At 45.8% G+C, this 14714-nt stretch overlaps 1 protein-coding gene across 1 annotated transcript; it reads right to left on the reverse strand.

The window, feature by feature from the left end:
- Window positions 1-905: 905 nt before the first annotated feature.
- CRHBP (corticotropin releasing hormone binding protein) lies at window positions 906-13726 on the reverse strand. The gene is made up of 7 exons (XM_070569794.1): window positions 13335-13726; window positions 12879-12972; window positions 12417-12574; window positions 10756-10966; window positions 8893-9041; window positions 5066-5183; window positions 906-1620 (listed from the first exon to the last, which is right to left on the reverse strand). The coding sequence occupies exons 1-7, from the start codon at window positions 13413-13415 to the stop codon at window positions 1466-1468; spliced, it is 966 nt and encodes a 321-aa protein (XP_070425895.1). The 5' UTR covers window positions 13416-13726; the 3' UTR covers window positions 906-1465.
- Between the last annotated feature and the right edge of the window lie 988 nt (window positions 13727-14714).

Consider the following 14714-nt stretch of genomic DNA (forward strand, 5'->3'; position numbering starts at 1 on the left):
ATATAACTAATGGGGAATCATACATCCATCCATTCAGCCAATTCTTCATTCATCCAAGCATTCATTCATACATACATACATCCATTCACACATTTATTCATTCATCCCAGCATTCATTCATCCATCCATCCATCCACCCATTCAGGCATTTATTCATTCATTTGCCAAAGTCCACTCATTCCAAAATACCTACAGAGCCAAAATTTGTGCTAAATCCTGGGTAATTTTATCACTTTCAATCAGTAGTTTTCTTTCTGCCTGGTTTTCAGATTTTGTTAACAAGCTCGGTGTATGGGATTCCAGTAAACTCCATTATAAAACAAAGTTTATATTAAATATGTTTTCAGAATCATAATCAGGCCATTAACTATGGCACAGTTTGCAGCTTCCATCCACTAATACACACTAAAGAGTTCATTTAGGAGTATTCCCTTTGTTGCCCAGGACCTCAGTTTTTGCCCCAGTGTCTTTTACAGACCACATGCTTCGTCTCAAACCAAACGTGGATAAAGCTCAGTCAACAGTAAACTGCCTTCGGTACCAAAGAAGTACTCAGATTTCTGCACATTGCGGTCCATGAGAGTTGTACGGTCTTTGCTGTCCTTATTGAACAGTACACCCACTGTGACAAAGACATGTATTCTGGTTTCTTGGGCGACAGTAGGAGAGGGATTCTTGCATCCTGCTTCCCTGTCAGGACCAGTCCGTTAGTGATGTTTGTACAAACACTGCAACGCTCCCCGGTGCTCTAAATAATTCTCCCTCGGTGGCCCAGAGTCCTACTCGTGCTAAGAAGTCTAAAATGATTTAGTTCAGCATTTGGCTCTGTACCACATGAGAACATTACTTGCTGATGGTGCTAAGGAGGGGACTACTCGGGAAAACAAAGCACAATGTCAAGGTGCCAAGGTTCTGAATATATTTATTCATGTTTGTATTTGTGGATGGAAAATTTTTTCCATGCTATAAAGTTTTGTTAAAAACAAGTTGTTACAAATACTAAATAGTAGCTACAACTATTATCAATTGTAAACAGAATAATAAGCAAAAAATAAACAAACAGATGCAACTACTTTGGTATACACAGACATTCGATCATTTTCCGTTATGAAACTGATATGACTGTCACCATTTTTATTTCTTTGTAGTATTTTCCCTTGAGACAATTTTTTTTATTGCACACAGCTTTGCACTTGTCTTACCAATTCAGATTTATAGCATACCAAAGAATTACAGAAAAATGTTTTTCTACCAAAGGGGGTCTTATTTCCTGCTATGTGGTCATTTATATATTATAAGTGAAAAAGAAGCAAGGTACAAAAATTCATGTGTGTGTGTGTGACATATGCTCAAGGCAGGGATACTGACTGGCTTTTAACTAGCTGGTCATCAAAATCATATATAACAGCCATTAAAAACTCACTTTGCTAGCAGCATGGAAATCATGGCGTTGGTTATGCAAAGACTAGATAGACAAACAGAATTCCGGGATACTGTTTCCATTTGGGTTTTCCAGTTCGTATGGCTCCAGCTGGCGGTACTCGAAAGTCACACGATTGATGTGTTTTCCGCTGGAGACCATGCGCACCACTGTGTTGTCACAGCCAATTTTCATTTGTGCTATAATTCAGGCAAAAAGTAAAAGTTTCCCAGCAGGTTAGAAACCACACATTTCTGTCAGTGAGATCATTTAAACACAAAGAAAGCGAGGGCATGTCTCTTCCTCTCACATCCTCCAGCCATGCATCTGCCCTCAGGTGAAACGTTCTTGTTTTCATTTTCATTATGATAGATAACCAATTGTAGAAGAGGAAACTGAACTCAGCCTTTCTCTTCCTGTGCAAGAACACTGTAGGCAAATAAAACTGGCTGGAAAGAGGCAGGAAGATGCCTCCTTGCCCTTTTCTTGTTCTACCTGCAAGGCATTGGCGGTAAAGCCAGGTGAGGGCGAGCCGTCTGTCCACCCAGCACCCGTTTCTAGCTGTGTTCTCAGTGGGGGCAGTACCGCCCCCTAGGGACAGGTGGGGAATTTGCAGGGACAGGTTTTGGTTGTCATAACATCTGACGGTGCAAGTGGCCTGTGGCGGGCAGGGCTAGAGGATGGAATGGACTCCTGGACATTCATATAGACCAAAACATCACCTGTCTGTTATTTTCTGAGCCTAGATAATGATTCTGCTTTACATATAAACAAAAAATCATTTGCATGGTTTAGATACGCACTGAATATACTCCTTTCTGTTCCATCGTTCACCTGCACCTTTTCTCTCTCATTCTTTCTCTGCTTCTTACATGGAACGGCTTTTGACAGCTTTGCGTCTCTTAAATCCAGTCTCATTCATTATCGGAACAAGCATCTAGTGCTGACGTGCCTGAGCAGTTAGATACCGAAACTCGTTTTTACTAAAAATTACTTTTCTTTTGTTTTTCCAGCCTCCAGCTGGTTCCTGAGGAAAGATTTATCTGCCGGCAGTAATCCGTTCTGCTGTTTTAATTTTCTCAACTTTTCCACCACTTTGTCTCTGTAAGGCCTAAATTCTGAGAAACGCTAGCATTAACCTTATAGAACAGGCACTTCACCAACATGCACCTAGGTTTAAAGGAAGTGAAACAGCCAGACAGAGTCAGTGAGGGAAAAGTTAATTTGGAGACATAACAAATACAAACCCTATAATTATTTTAATATAAGCACCAGGGAGTCTAGCTTAAGCTTTTATGAGGAGGGCCAAGCTTAATTTTCTTTAAATCATTCGGACGGTCTTCTTTTTCTGATCTTACTCTGAACTTCAATGTACATAACATGCCCTCTTTCCTTTAGCTGCTGTGCGTATTGTTTATTAACTATTTTGACATAATTCCTAATAAAATCCAATTGAAAGGGCAGGGTCCCTAATGGTTCTTCATTGTCTGAATAGCGTAGGAGGCGCTCATGGAAACATGGTGAATAAGAGAAAAAAAGGAAGTCTAAAAGGAAGCAATGAGTCATATAATTCAAGCCTTCAAATTATCTTAAGACTGGTTTCAATTATCTAGATAATTTAGGCAAAAGTGGTTTTTTGGCCCAAGTCTTACGTTTTCCCAAATTCAAGTCCTATAATTCAAGCACCCAAATTACCCTGGCTTCAATTCTCTAAACTTTAAGGCGTGAGTGTTGTTTAGTCCTTACCTAATCCTCTTACCCAGCTCAAATACTTCTCCCCACAGGTGCCTTCCCTTAGGACCCGGGACCTCAGAGAGCACGTGCAGAAGGCCAGAGAAGGCACATGCACTGACAGTCCAAACCAGGGCTCCAGCGTTAAGTAGCATAAAAGAATCCCTGAATTTTCAGCAAAGTGAGTTTTTAGAAACCTGTTGCCTAGGGGCCGGTCCCCTGGCTGAGTGGTTAAGTTTGCATGCTCCTCTGTGGCGGCCCAGGGTTTCACAGGTTCGGATCCTGGGCGGGGACATGGCACCGCTCATCAGGCCATGCTGGGGCAGCATCCCACATGCCACAACTAGAAGGACCCACAACTGAAAATACACAACTATGTAGCGGGGGGCTTTCGGGAGAAAGAGGAAAAATAAAATCTTTAAAAAAAAACAAACCAAAAAGAAGTGTGTTGCCTTTGTCTTGATTAGAAAGCTTGCCTTGGGCCCATTCCTCCTCAAATCTCATCTGAAACTTCTTATACAGGTGTATCTGGGCTCAGTGGACTGCATATCAGGCCTCGGTGTTTACCTGTACATTTAAATTCCAGTTCAGAGATGTTTTGCTTATTAAGCACCCAGTATTAGCTCAGGGAGAGAGAATACTGGTGGGCAGACCCATTTTAATTAGAACAGGTAACAGCAGATCAAAAGGATGTCTGATTTGCAGCTTCGTTACCTGGTTGGTTAGTGACCTGTGGGGAGGAGAGGAAGGGGCTACCTAAGAAATCGCCATGAGATTAGAGGCTGTGCTTCTTCCTCTTCTGTTTTATCTTTGTCTCTAAAGATAATCTCTGATTCCTGCCTCTGAAGGACAGGTACGAGAGTGACCTTTATGGAAATATTTTATGTAATCCTTTCCCTCCTGCCTTGGGCTTCATTAATTAATTTGGTCATGAGGTGAGTAGTTTCCACCCACCCTCACCCCACCTGAGCATAATCAGAGGGAAAATCCTCACGGATCCCCAGCAGAGAAGATCCGGTTCTGCTTGGCATGCTGTGAGCTAAACTGGTCTTTTATCACAGGCTACCACTTGTAGATTTCAGAATTTCCTTCTGTGTGTGTGTGTGTTTTAAGGAAGATTAGCCCTAAACTAACATCTGCTGCCAATCCTCCTCTTTTTGCTGAGGAAGACTGGCCCTGAGCTAACATCTGTGCCCATCTTCCTCTACTTTATATGTGGGACGCCTGCCACAGCATGGCTGGACAAGCGGTGCCAAGTCTGCACCTGGGATTCGAACCAGTGAACCCTGGGCCACTGAAGTGGAACGTGCAAACTTAACCGCTGCACCACCGGGCTGGCCCCTCCTTCTGTTTTTGTAGCGGCCTTTCAGAAGCTGGCTTTGCTGCTAGAAGTTGGAGACATTCAGCAATTCTGAGAATTCCTAATAAAGTGTATCACTTTTTAATTTATTTACTACCAGTAATACACACATATATACATATACATGGGAAATGTTATTTAAGGATATGACTTCATTATTTTACTGTTACTAATCGATGAAACATCTACTATTTGAACCATAGTTTTCACTTAGTAAGCAAGCTCTTTAATCGCTCGAGGATGAAAGCAGGGACCTTCAAGAGGGTGGAGAAAGCACAGAATAAAGAAGCTTGTCTTTTTCATGGTTTTACTTAGGGCCACCCTTAAACAGGCATCCTTGTTACTTCCCAGGTTTCTCTCCCAGCGTCGGGCATTGTGGAGACGCATCCTTGACGCTGCGCCTAGACTCACAGGGAAAATCCTCACACTGGCTCAACATGCAAAGTTAAAGTTTTTTTTGGTAGAACTTGCCTTCCCATGTATAAAAAAATTTGAGTTGTTTTATTTAAGGAAATAATCCAGATAGCCACATAATGATCAAAGAAACCTCTCACCAGGGCCACGAAAGGGATAGCAGAGATCGGCTAAAGGCATCATCTTTGAAGGGTCCAGTCCTGTTCCTCCCAGCAGCTCCACAAAGTCTCCTTTGCCCCCGCAGCCTGCTGAGGGTTTCTACAGGAAGAAAGCAGCGAACAAAGATATATTTAAACCGATCACGGAAGTCAAGCCATTTGACCAACGGCAGGTTGGTGAATTCACTCACTCAGCCCTAGACATCGTGGCAGGGCCATTAATTTAACATCCAGGACTCCGGAAATTGAAAGACTTCTAGAAGAGCAAAAAATGCAAAGGATTGCTTTTCTAAATCAGTTGAGTAATCATTTTTTCAAATGTATGTGCACGGTTTTTAAAAATTTTTATAAGCTCAAGGACTGGAATGATGAAATGGGAATCTGTAAACGCCATATAAGACATATGAAAATTGAATCCGAAAATGCTGTGCTTTTTAAATCATTTGGACATACAGACTGAATTATTTGAATTTCTTAATGCATGCAGTCAGAGTATTTATAAATAGGGCTTTCACATCAGTTTTTCCTTCAACTCATCTCTTTTCCTCTTCCTTATAAAGGACTTTTTATGCAGTTGGGACAATCTTTATCATTTCTACTGATAAAGATTTAGATTAGTTATAAGAATATTGAAGAAAGAAGAGAATCCTAATTTGGGGCTCAAGTTAGCTAGAGTTATCACCATCACTCTCCTTCCAACTAAAGCAAGTTCATTCCAAGCTATTTAAAACAAGAATCCCTTCTGACTCTGTGATCCACCGTAACCACCCATTTCTGCTTCCCTTCACCCTTCCCGCACTGTCTCATCCACAGCAATCCTTGTGCCTCACTTTCCCACACAAACAAAGCAGCTTCTCTCACTCCCAAGTGCCACCCTTCTCCTGTGATCAGGGCTGGCCTCACGGGCAGGGCCCCTGTGTCCACAGGGCCCACACTTACAAGGGCCTGGTGCTTGGTTTAATGCTCTGCTGTCACCGTCTTGAAATTCTTAATAAGTTTTAAATAAGCACCCCCCCCTTTTCCTTTTGCACTGACCCCCACACATTCTATAACAGGTTTGCCTGTGACCCTTGCCTTCACTGAGGCATACTCATCAAGAGACCCCACGTAGTGTGGCACGGTGCTCAGAAGTTAACCAGACAGACCCTGCCACATCAGGACCAAAATGTAAAACAGAGAACTCTAAACACACACTTACATAAACACACACACTCAAACACTTGGAAGACTTGAAATGCAACTGGAACTAAACCACAAATTAGAAAGTATTGTAATAGCAACCATTTGACTAATGAAAGGAAGAAGCTGGGCAGATATATTTTAAAGCACCTACTATGTGCTGGGTTCTATGTTGAGGTGATTTACACATCATTTCATCACATGATGAAACAGAGGGTTAATTAGCCCACGGTGTACAGGGCCCATGTTCTCAATAAAGAGTTGAATAAGCCATTTAGGGGCGAAGGAAAAAAACTTGTAATTGCCTTTCCCCTGAGGAGAGGATGTCCAGGGGGAACATCTCTTAAGACAAAACTTTCCACTTGGTTCTTTAGGTTCCAAATTTCAGCGGGAGGTGGTGAAGGGAAAAGGCAGGTTCAGGAGAGAGAAGTGGGAAGGAAGAGGATGGAAAGAAGTAGGAGCTGAAATGAGGGGAACAAAACATAGAAACAAGGAAGGTGGGTGCACCTGTTCCTCGGCGTTCAATGACCTCTCTCTCCTCTTCCCAACCCTCTCAGCTGTTAGCAGAAGAGACAATGGCAGAGCTGACTTATGGAAGGACATCTCTGGGGTTCAGCTCCTCAGCAGCGGTCCCCTAGGTTTCTTCGTTGAGGCTCTGCCTCCCTGGCCTCAGCCTGGATGAGCGTCTCTTGCCTAGACTATGACAGTGGCCCTAGGTGCTCTCCTTGCACCACTGTGGCCCCTACAGCCCGTTCACCACATGGAAGGCAATTTAAGTCAGATCATGTTGCCTCCCTCCTGCAGCCCTTCAGTGGTCCCCCACTTCACTTAGAATAAACTCAGACTCCTTGGGGCTGGCCGGGCGGCGCAGCGGTTAAGTGCGCATGTTCCACTTCGGCCACCTGGGGTCCACTGGTTTGGATCCTGGGTGCGGACATGGCACCGCTTGTCAAGCCATGCTGTGGCAGGTGTCCCACATATAAAGTAGAGGAAGATGGGCACAGATATTAGCCCAGGGCCAGTCTTCCTCAGCAAAAAGAGGAGGATTGGCAGCAGATGTTAGCTCAGAGCTAATCTTGCTCAAAAAACAAAAACAAAAAAACTCCTTAATACAGCCTGCCAGGCTCTCCACACCAGGCCCTGCCCATCTCCCTGATGCTGTCTCATCCCACTCCCCCTCTCCTTTGCCTTCTCTCCATTTCTGGAACCCAAGTCCATTCTTGCCTCTACAATACTTTTCCCTGTGTTCCTGGCTCCTCTTGTGGCTGCTGGTTCCTCTTGTGGCTGCTGGCTCCTTCTTATCTACCACTCAAGTCTCATTTTAAATGTCTCCTTCCCAGAAGGTTTCTTCCCTGACCACCTTATCTCAGGTAACTCCCCAGCCCACCCCACCCCGTCCATCCCCAGCCGCTGCCTATCACAGCACCCAGTTTCTGTAGGGCACTCACCACTGTTGGAAATATATTAAGTATTTGCCTGTCTCCTCCCACTAGAATGCCGGTTCCATGAGAGCCGGATGTGTTTTGTTCCTTGCTCATTTCTGGCATCCAGAATAGTGCCTTGCACATGGTAAGTGCTCAAAAAAATTTTGTAGAAGAATAGATGCCTGGAACACTGCAGTCTTTAAATTTTTTCAGGGGAAACGCCAGGATTGCTCCTCATAGGGAAGAATAACTAAAAAGCACAGACCTCCCAATCTCCTAGCACGCTGTCATCTCCTATTTTACACATCGAGAGTGACATACAAACAATCGCAAGCCAATAAGCCTACGCCAAAGACACCCACTTATCCTGGTCTTATCAAAGGATTATCCCTCCACAGAGCTCCAGCTGAAAAGAATAGGCACCAGCCCACGAATTTAGGGTTTAAAGGAAATTCTCGGTCCTGGTCCTAGTTATTTGGTTTTCACTGAAATCTGTCTGATTAGGAACTATAATGGTCTCTGATGCCAGCAAATGCATGAGTTCTCCTGACGTGGGCATATGCGGGGATAAACGGAAATGAGAGTGACTCAGGGAAGAAGCTACCAGTGCCAGTGAGTGTGGTCAAGCTCAGCATTGATGGTAAAGTCCATACAGAAGTTCACGGGAGAACAGGTGGATGGGGAGTCTCAGCCAGTAGTTTGTTGCAAAATGTACTGAATTAAATGTAATGCAAAAAACTTCAAAACTTTACTGTACTTTGCAATACAAAAATCCAATTTTGTATTTTATGCTACGCTTAGCATTCCTTCCCAACACAGTTCTGTCAATGAGATACTTCCTTCATGTCAAAAGAAAATTCCAATAATCAGAAAAACAGCTGTGTCGATGACTCACGCTAGGTTCTGCTGGGAGGGAATTTTCGTGAAAGAGGCAAGTACAAGAGAGTTCAATTGTAATTACATGCCACAACTTTACCAACTGAAAACATTTCTTACATCACAAGAAAAGTATTCAAGTCGTCAGCAGGGGCACCTGAGTATGCAATTTACAGCAGAGCGGAAGTGGCAGCCGGTTGAGTGAAAGCCGTGAGGGCGGGCTCGTGGGTCTGAGACTTCAGAGTCCACCGAAGACCCCACCACTCCAATTTGCTAATGTCCACCTTCGCGATTAGGGAATGAACCGGCGGAAGCCAGTAAGCCACTCACCTTTAACTGCAGACCGTTTAGGTGTCCCAGGGTGAGGTCGGATATTTTGATTGCCACAGGATAAATTATGGAGAAGCTGCAGTTTCGGTGTTGATGCGGAACTACCAGGGTGAACCTTCCGTTTGGGGTCTGGGAAATGACGTTGCAGGCTTTGTAGAAAAACAAAATCACATTTTCACTACATGGCAAGCTGGGTTTTTATAGAGATTTATTCTATCCTTATTTTAGGCTCCTACTCATGGTCTAGGGCCTTGTGGCCCAGAAGAGAGTACACATCACTGAGGCAATCTGGAGACGGGAAGGAGATGGGGAATGAAAATCATCGGCGACGTCTGACATTGTCAGGAGGCCCTGGGCTGCGAGGGGGCTTCTAATCTTAATCTCAGGGGGTCTCCTTGTTTACAACGATCACAAGACATTGATTAATAACTAAACAAACAAAATTAGCTGGTAGAAGCTCTAGGAACACTTCAGTTAACTAGGGTCCTAGTTCAAGCTGGAAGTCTGGAAGAATCAAGGCTTAAAGGTGAGTCCAGAACTCAAACCCTGCCTGTCTGAACTTATTGGATTTGGAGCCATAATGTTACTTTTTAAGTAATAAAATAAGTAAATAATAAAACAGTGCCAAAAGAGGCTGAGGAAAAAATAGAAAGAAATCAGGCTTACGTCTGATAAATATTTGCTGGGTGTTAGGTGGTAAGTTGACTAAAAGATAAATTTAACGTTTAATTTTACTCCCAAGAATTTCTGAAATTTGTTTTTTATTTCAAGTTTAGACTTACAGTGAATTTACTCTTCTAGCTGTGAAATGAGAAGCATCAGAGTCTGCTTTTTTTTTTGCCAATCATGGGACAAAAGTTTCTGATTGATCAGAATGGGTCAAAACTACCTCCTGCCTCCTTTCCATATTTTTAATTATACTTAATTTCAAAAAAGAACTGAAACTCCTTGATGATTCTGGAAGGTTTTCAATTTCGAACAAAACAAAATACAGGAGAAATATTTAACTTTGTCCTCTCGGATTATTCTGCTCCAGTCCCCAGACACAGCCTTGTGGTGGAGGGGGGCTTTCCTTCAGAAATTCTTTTAGTTTTTTAAAATGAAAATTGGAAGATCAGTCAGACTATTATTCTTTGGCACCTTAGGCCCCATTCTTCAACCACATGAAGTGTTAATATTAATACTATTGTATGCAACCAAAAATGAATGATATGTTCTCTTTTCCTGGTGTTTTAAAAAGATTTTTCTCCTAAGGAGGGAAAAAGTAAGCAGATGAATGAACTAATTTTGATTAAGATAACATGTTTTAGGCCTGAGCTGTTCACTTGACAGCATCTATGTGTGTTTCCATTGGAAATGAACTAAATTAGAGTGGTGGCCTCAGAATCAGAGGGCAATGCTAAGGTCTTCTGGTCCAAACCTCCACTCAGGGCGTGAAATCCGCCTGCCACATCCCAGATATGCAGCCTTTCATCGTTGCCTGAATATCTCTAGGAATGCAACTTGCTATCTGATCCCTCGGCTTATCCTAGATCAATGGAATGACTGCGAGGGATTAAAGTTTGTCACTGAATGCATTGTAGTACCCTAGCAGATCAGAATAAGACTTTGGAGAAAAAATAGAATTCTACCCGCCATAAATTAGTATCCTACCTAGGCTGGGAAATAAATTAAAAACTCTGATTTGATTTTCATAACAATGAATAGGAAATATCCTTTAGGTCATTTCTAATTACAAAACAATGTCCATTCATTCTTCACTTCACGTTTCTTAAGTCTGTACAATGATTCTACCTTTGAAAAGCAGATTCAACCCTCCTCCAAGTCCTGCCTTCCGGCTGAGGAGAGAGGGAGTCCACTTACGAAAGAGATTGGGATCTGTCTTTATGGTTAATGTGAATCCATTTCCTGGTTCATGGACCCGGAAGAAGATCATGGCCACGTTCTGGGAGGATCTGATGCTCCTTCTGCTTAGACCACTGTCACAGAAATCTATGTACCGCTCAGTCGTCGGGAGAGGATGATCCTGTGAACTGGGGAACTTCTCCCCCTTGAGGATCCACCCATCAAATACCTTCCAACAAAAAACACAGACATAGTGAAAGATCTCCATCGCGTGCTGAAGGCACAGGTGTGTTGAAAAGGGGGAAGTAGTTCCCCAGCAATGGGCCTCCAGCCATAAGTGAGGAAGTGACAGCCTTCATGCCCCTGCCCGCTGGCTCTCCATTTGTGTCTATTTTTACAGTGAGGGCCGTTTGTAAGTAATAGTATTAACTAATTAGTGCTTTTTCCCCTTTAGAAACCTTAAAGTTTCCAAAGTAAATAGCCTTATAGTTTATAATTTCAGCCACCTTGGTAAATGAAACTACAGACAATACACATTTTTATCTTGGTCACATTTTCCACACATCCCACCTTCCACAAAAGTGTAATCTGGATTTCAGTTACTCTTCTTCCACCACTCACTGAAACGTGGACAAAATATCTCAAAAGTAGACAGCAAAGAAAAAACTGGAGCGGCAACTTTATCTACCCGCCGATGGTTATATAGGCCCGTTTTCCTCATTTTTTTACTCTTATGGATCAAAATAACAACCAATTCAACACTCAGATGATAAAGGCTGGTATGCCACTTAAGACTTTTTTCTTGGCTTGTTAAAGTTTGCAGTTAGACAAAAGGTCAGAGTCCTCTCACTTTACCCTCAAAATCACCACAGGTCTCCAATTTAATGAGCCCAACCCAGTTCACATTAGCAAAATTCCCAGCCACCCAGCTGCAAATTGCTGCAGCAGACCAGTTCTCCTCCAACGTGTTTGACAGCTTCCCAAACAATTCCACTTTGGAGGTTTCAATCCCAGTCATTTTAACTGGACCAGAGACCTCCATCAGCCATCACTAGCCGTCCTCTTACACTTAGGAAACCACTGGGAGAGGGGAGGTTGTGAAGCTGGGGGGCTTGTCCTCCCCTCCCACCTGCCTCAGACTGGATTCCCTCTCAGCACCCCTCCCAGCAGCCAGTGCCCCACTGCTCCGAAATCGGGTCGCCCAGGCATCAAAGACAGTCTCCGCGAGCCTGGAACAGCTTCACGGAGAGAGGGACCAGCAGGAGCGAGGCGGGCTCGGATCTCTGACGCGTGGAGCCAGCCTTCTAACCAGGACCGGCCGGCACGGTGGACCCGAGCGCTGGCGCTGGTTAGTTTGTAGCATTTTCCATGCGCCCTAGATCACAACACAGCGTTTTTCCGCGCGTGTTCAAGTCTTTGGAAGCGCCCGGGATCAAAAGCGAACAGAAGGGAGCTAAAATCACTGCAACTTCCAAGCCATCGGCCCTTCCGGGAGTGGGGCGAGGTTGGCGCCGCGTGGGGGTCCCAGAGCGCGCCTGTCCCACTCGGGCACGAGCAGAGTGTCTAACTGAGAGGGTCGCCGGCTCCCCACGCTCAGCGGCCTCTGTCTGGGCGCAGCGCCCGGCCCATGCCCGCTCCCGTGCCCCGCGGCTGGGGCTGCGCGCGGCGAGGCGCCTCACCTGCAGGAAGTCCCCGCCCTGACAGTCGATGGAGACCAGGTCGTAGTGGATGGTGATGAACTCCTCGGGCTCGCCGATGAAGAAGGCGGCGCAGTGCAGCTGCGGCCGGTCGGCGGTGAAGGTGAACTGGCCCTGGAGGCTCAGCATGTCCAGGCACCCTGGGGGAGGCCAGCGGGGAAGGGGTCCCGGGCGGCAGCCCCCCTCCGCGCGCCCCACTCCCAGGTCGGCAGCGCCCGTGCCCGGACTCCCAGCCCCGGCTGCGCCGTCCCCCGCGCCCCGGGGCGCGTCACCCCATCTCGACCCAGCGCGCCTCCTCGGACCGAGCCCTAGCGATGGGAATCGCGCCCCCGGCCGTCCTGGCTAGCCCCTCGCCGCCGATGCCCCGGAGCCTCCCGCCTCGGCGCGGAGCCGACCTCCCCACCGCCCGGCTGCCGGTGGCCGCGAGCCGGGCGCCCGACTCACGCAGAGCGCGGCGGTAGAGCGGCTCCCCCGCCAGCTCCCGCTTCAGGCTGGCGCTGAGGAGCAGGAAGGGGTCGTGGTGCGCCGCTTCCCGCAGCTGGCAAGGAAAATGGGTCAGTTGGGAAGAGCGCGAGGGGTGAGAAAGGGGACCAGGAGCGGGGCACCCTCCCTGCCCCACAGCAAAGAGAATAGAGTGATGGAATCAATGTCTCCCGGGTCCGGAGAAGATGGGAAGGTCTTAGATCCTTTCGGTCAGACTAGGGTATCCCCAGGGGCCAGAGGGAAGGAGGAAGAGGCAGAGAGGAAGATCAGTCTAGGGGAAACCAGGGAAGACTGGCGCAAAAGATAGGGAAGAAAGAGCTAACCCAACGACAGCTGAGCGCAGAGGCAGCCTGCGCAGCCCGCAAGCCTGGACACTCAAGCACGGAAGGTGTGGTGCGTCAGTCCGGGGTCGCTCACCTCTGGGTACCGGCTGTCCCCTCTTAGAGCCATCAGGAAGATCAGAATGAAGTGACACTGAAGTTTGAAGGATGGAGACATGCTGGCCTGGCCCCTGCAGCTGGTGTGCTCTGCTCCCGAGGTCTCGGGCTTGGCTTCCCACGCCTTCGCCCAGGCTGAGCTGGAAGCTGGTAGGGTCCCCTTGCCGGGTCTCTTTTATAGAGCGGTGAGGAGGGGAGGCTCTGCCCCTTAACTGATCTGAGCTCAGTAACCATGGGTTACCCTGTCTCAGTGACAAAGTGCGTGGTGATGACGAGGGTCCCGCTCTCAACCGCAAATTTCCAGAGTGGTCCAGCATTATTCACCGAGAATGATTTCAGGCGCTTACAACTTAGTCAACCAAAGTGTTGGAGAAAGAAGGAGGCAGGGATAAAGAATAAGGGAGGGCATTTTACTTGACCTGTCAAATGCTGAGTTATCTTCTCCGGTGGATATTCAGGGAATTTTTGGTTTTGCAAAGCAGTGACAAAGTTACATACATACATAAAATACCCAAACACATATGACCTTATCATGCAAGCCTGTCGCATAACCTTGGATGGAATCATACTGGAAATTGTCAGAGAACAAAGTATTCATGCAATTGCTCAGGGCTCTCAGGAAGAAACGTGGGGCATTTACAGCTCCAAAGAGAGGCTAAACAGAAGCCAAGTCTGACTTCGCAGAATATTGCAGTAAAGCAACTCAAGCTTGGTTTCTGTCCCTTAGTCTGTGCTTTATCCTGCTCCACTTTCTTATAAGCATTTCCTTAATGGGAAGCTAACTCTGGCATCTGTGGACTTCTAGATTTTAGGAGAGCTCTGTCACTTAGCCTGAATGTATACATGATGGACACACTCCTGGGCCAGCAACTGCAGCCATGACCTTGGTATCCGTCTGAACCACTGAGAGGTGAAGTCATTCCATTTCACGCCTTCAAATACCTCAATTACTTTAATATTCCGGTAGAGAGAACCGCTGAGAAGCGTTATCATAACGGCTCATCAGCAAGCCTACAGGACTAAACAAATGACTTCGAGATCCAGAAATAAGTTAAGTGTAAGCTTATCTTTGCTGAATTGTTTCCCCTTTATGTCCAAAATTGTGGGAAATATGGGGATACTCCACACATGCTTTCCCAGCCCTTTCCAATCCACGCCCTAAGCAAGGCGACCTCAAATCCTGAAATCCTCACATCGTTTTACCTCTGCCTCATGGAAAACCCAGTCCTACCCACAGCTTTCTTTGCTTAATAATTTTAATAAATTATTACAAATAATGAGACCATAATACCGAGCAAATTGTTATGTTTTTAGTTTATAAATACTCAGAATTAAGCAGTAATTTGCCTAGTGGGGTCAG

This window comes from Equus przewalskii, chromosome 13 (genome assembly GCF_037783145.1).
Source record: "Equus przewalskii isolate Varuska chromosome 13, EquPr2, whole genome shotgun sequence".
Classification (NCBI taxonomy): Eukaryota; Metazoa; Chordata; class Mammalia; order Perissodactyla; family Equidae; genus Equus; species Equus przewalskii.

Excerpts from the sequence above, each read along its gene's own strand:
- CRHBP (XM_070569794.1), bottom strand. The coding sequence starts at position 13,415 with ATGTCTCCATCCTTCAAACTTCAGTGTCACTTCATTCTGATCTTCCTG. Across the intron at positions 10,967-12,416 it reads AGGGCGGGGACTTCCTGCAG|GTATTTGATGGGTGGATCCT; the intron begins GTGAGGCGCCTC and ends TTTTGTTGGAAG. Across the intron at positions 5,184-8,892 it reads TAAACGGTCTGCAGTTAAAG|AAACCCTCAGCAGGCTGCGG; the intron begins GTGAGTGGCTTA and ends TTCTTCCTGTAG.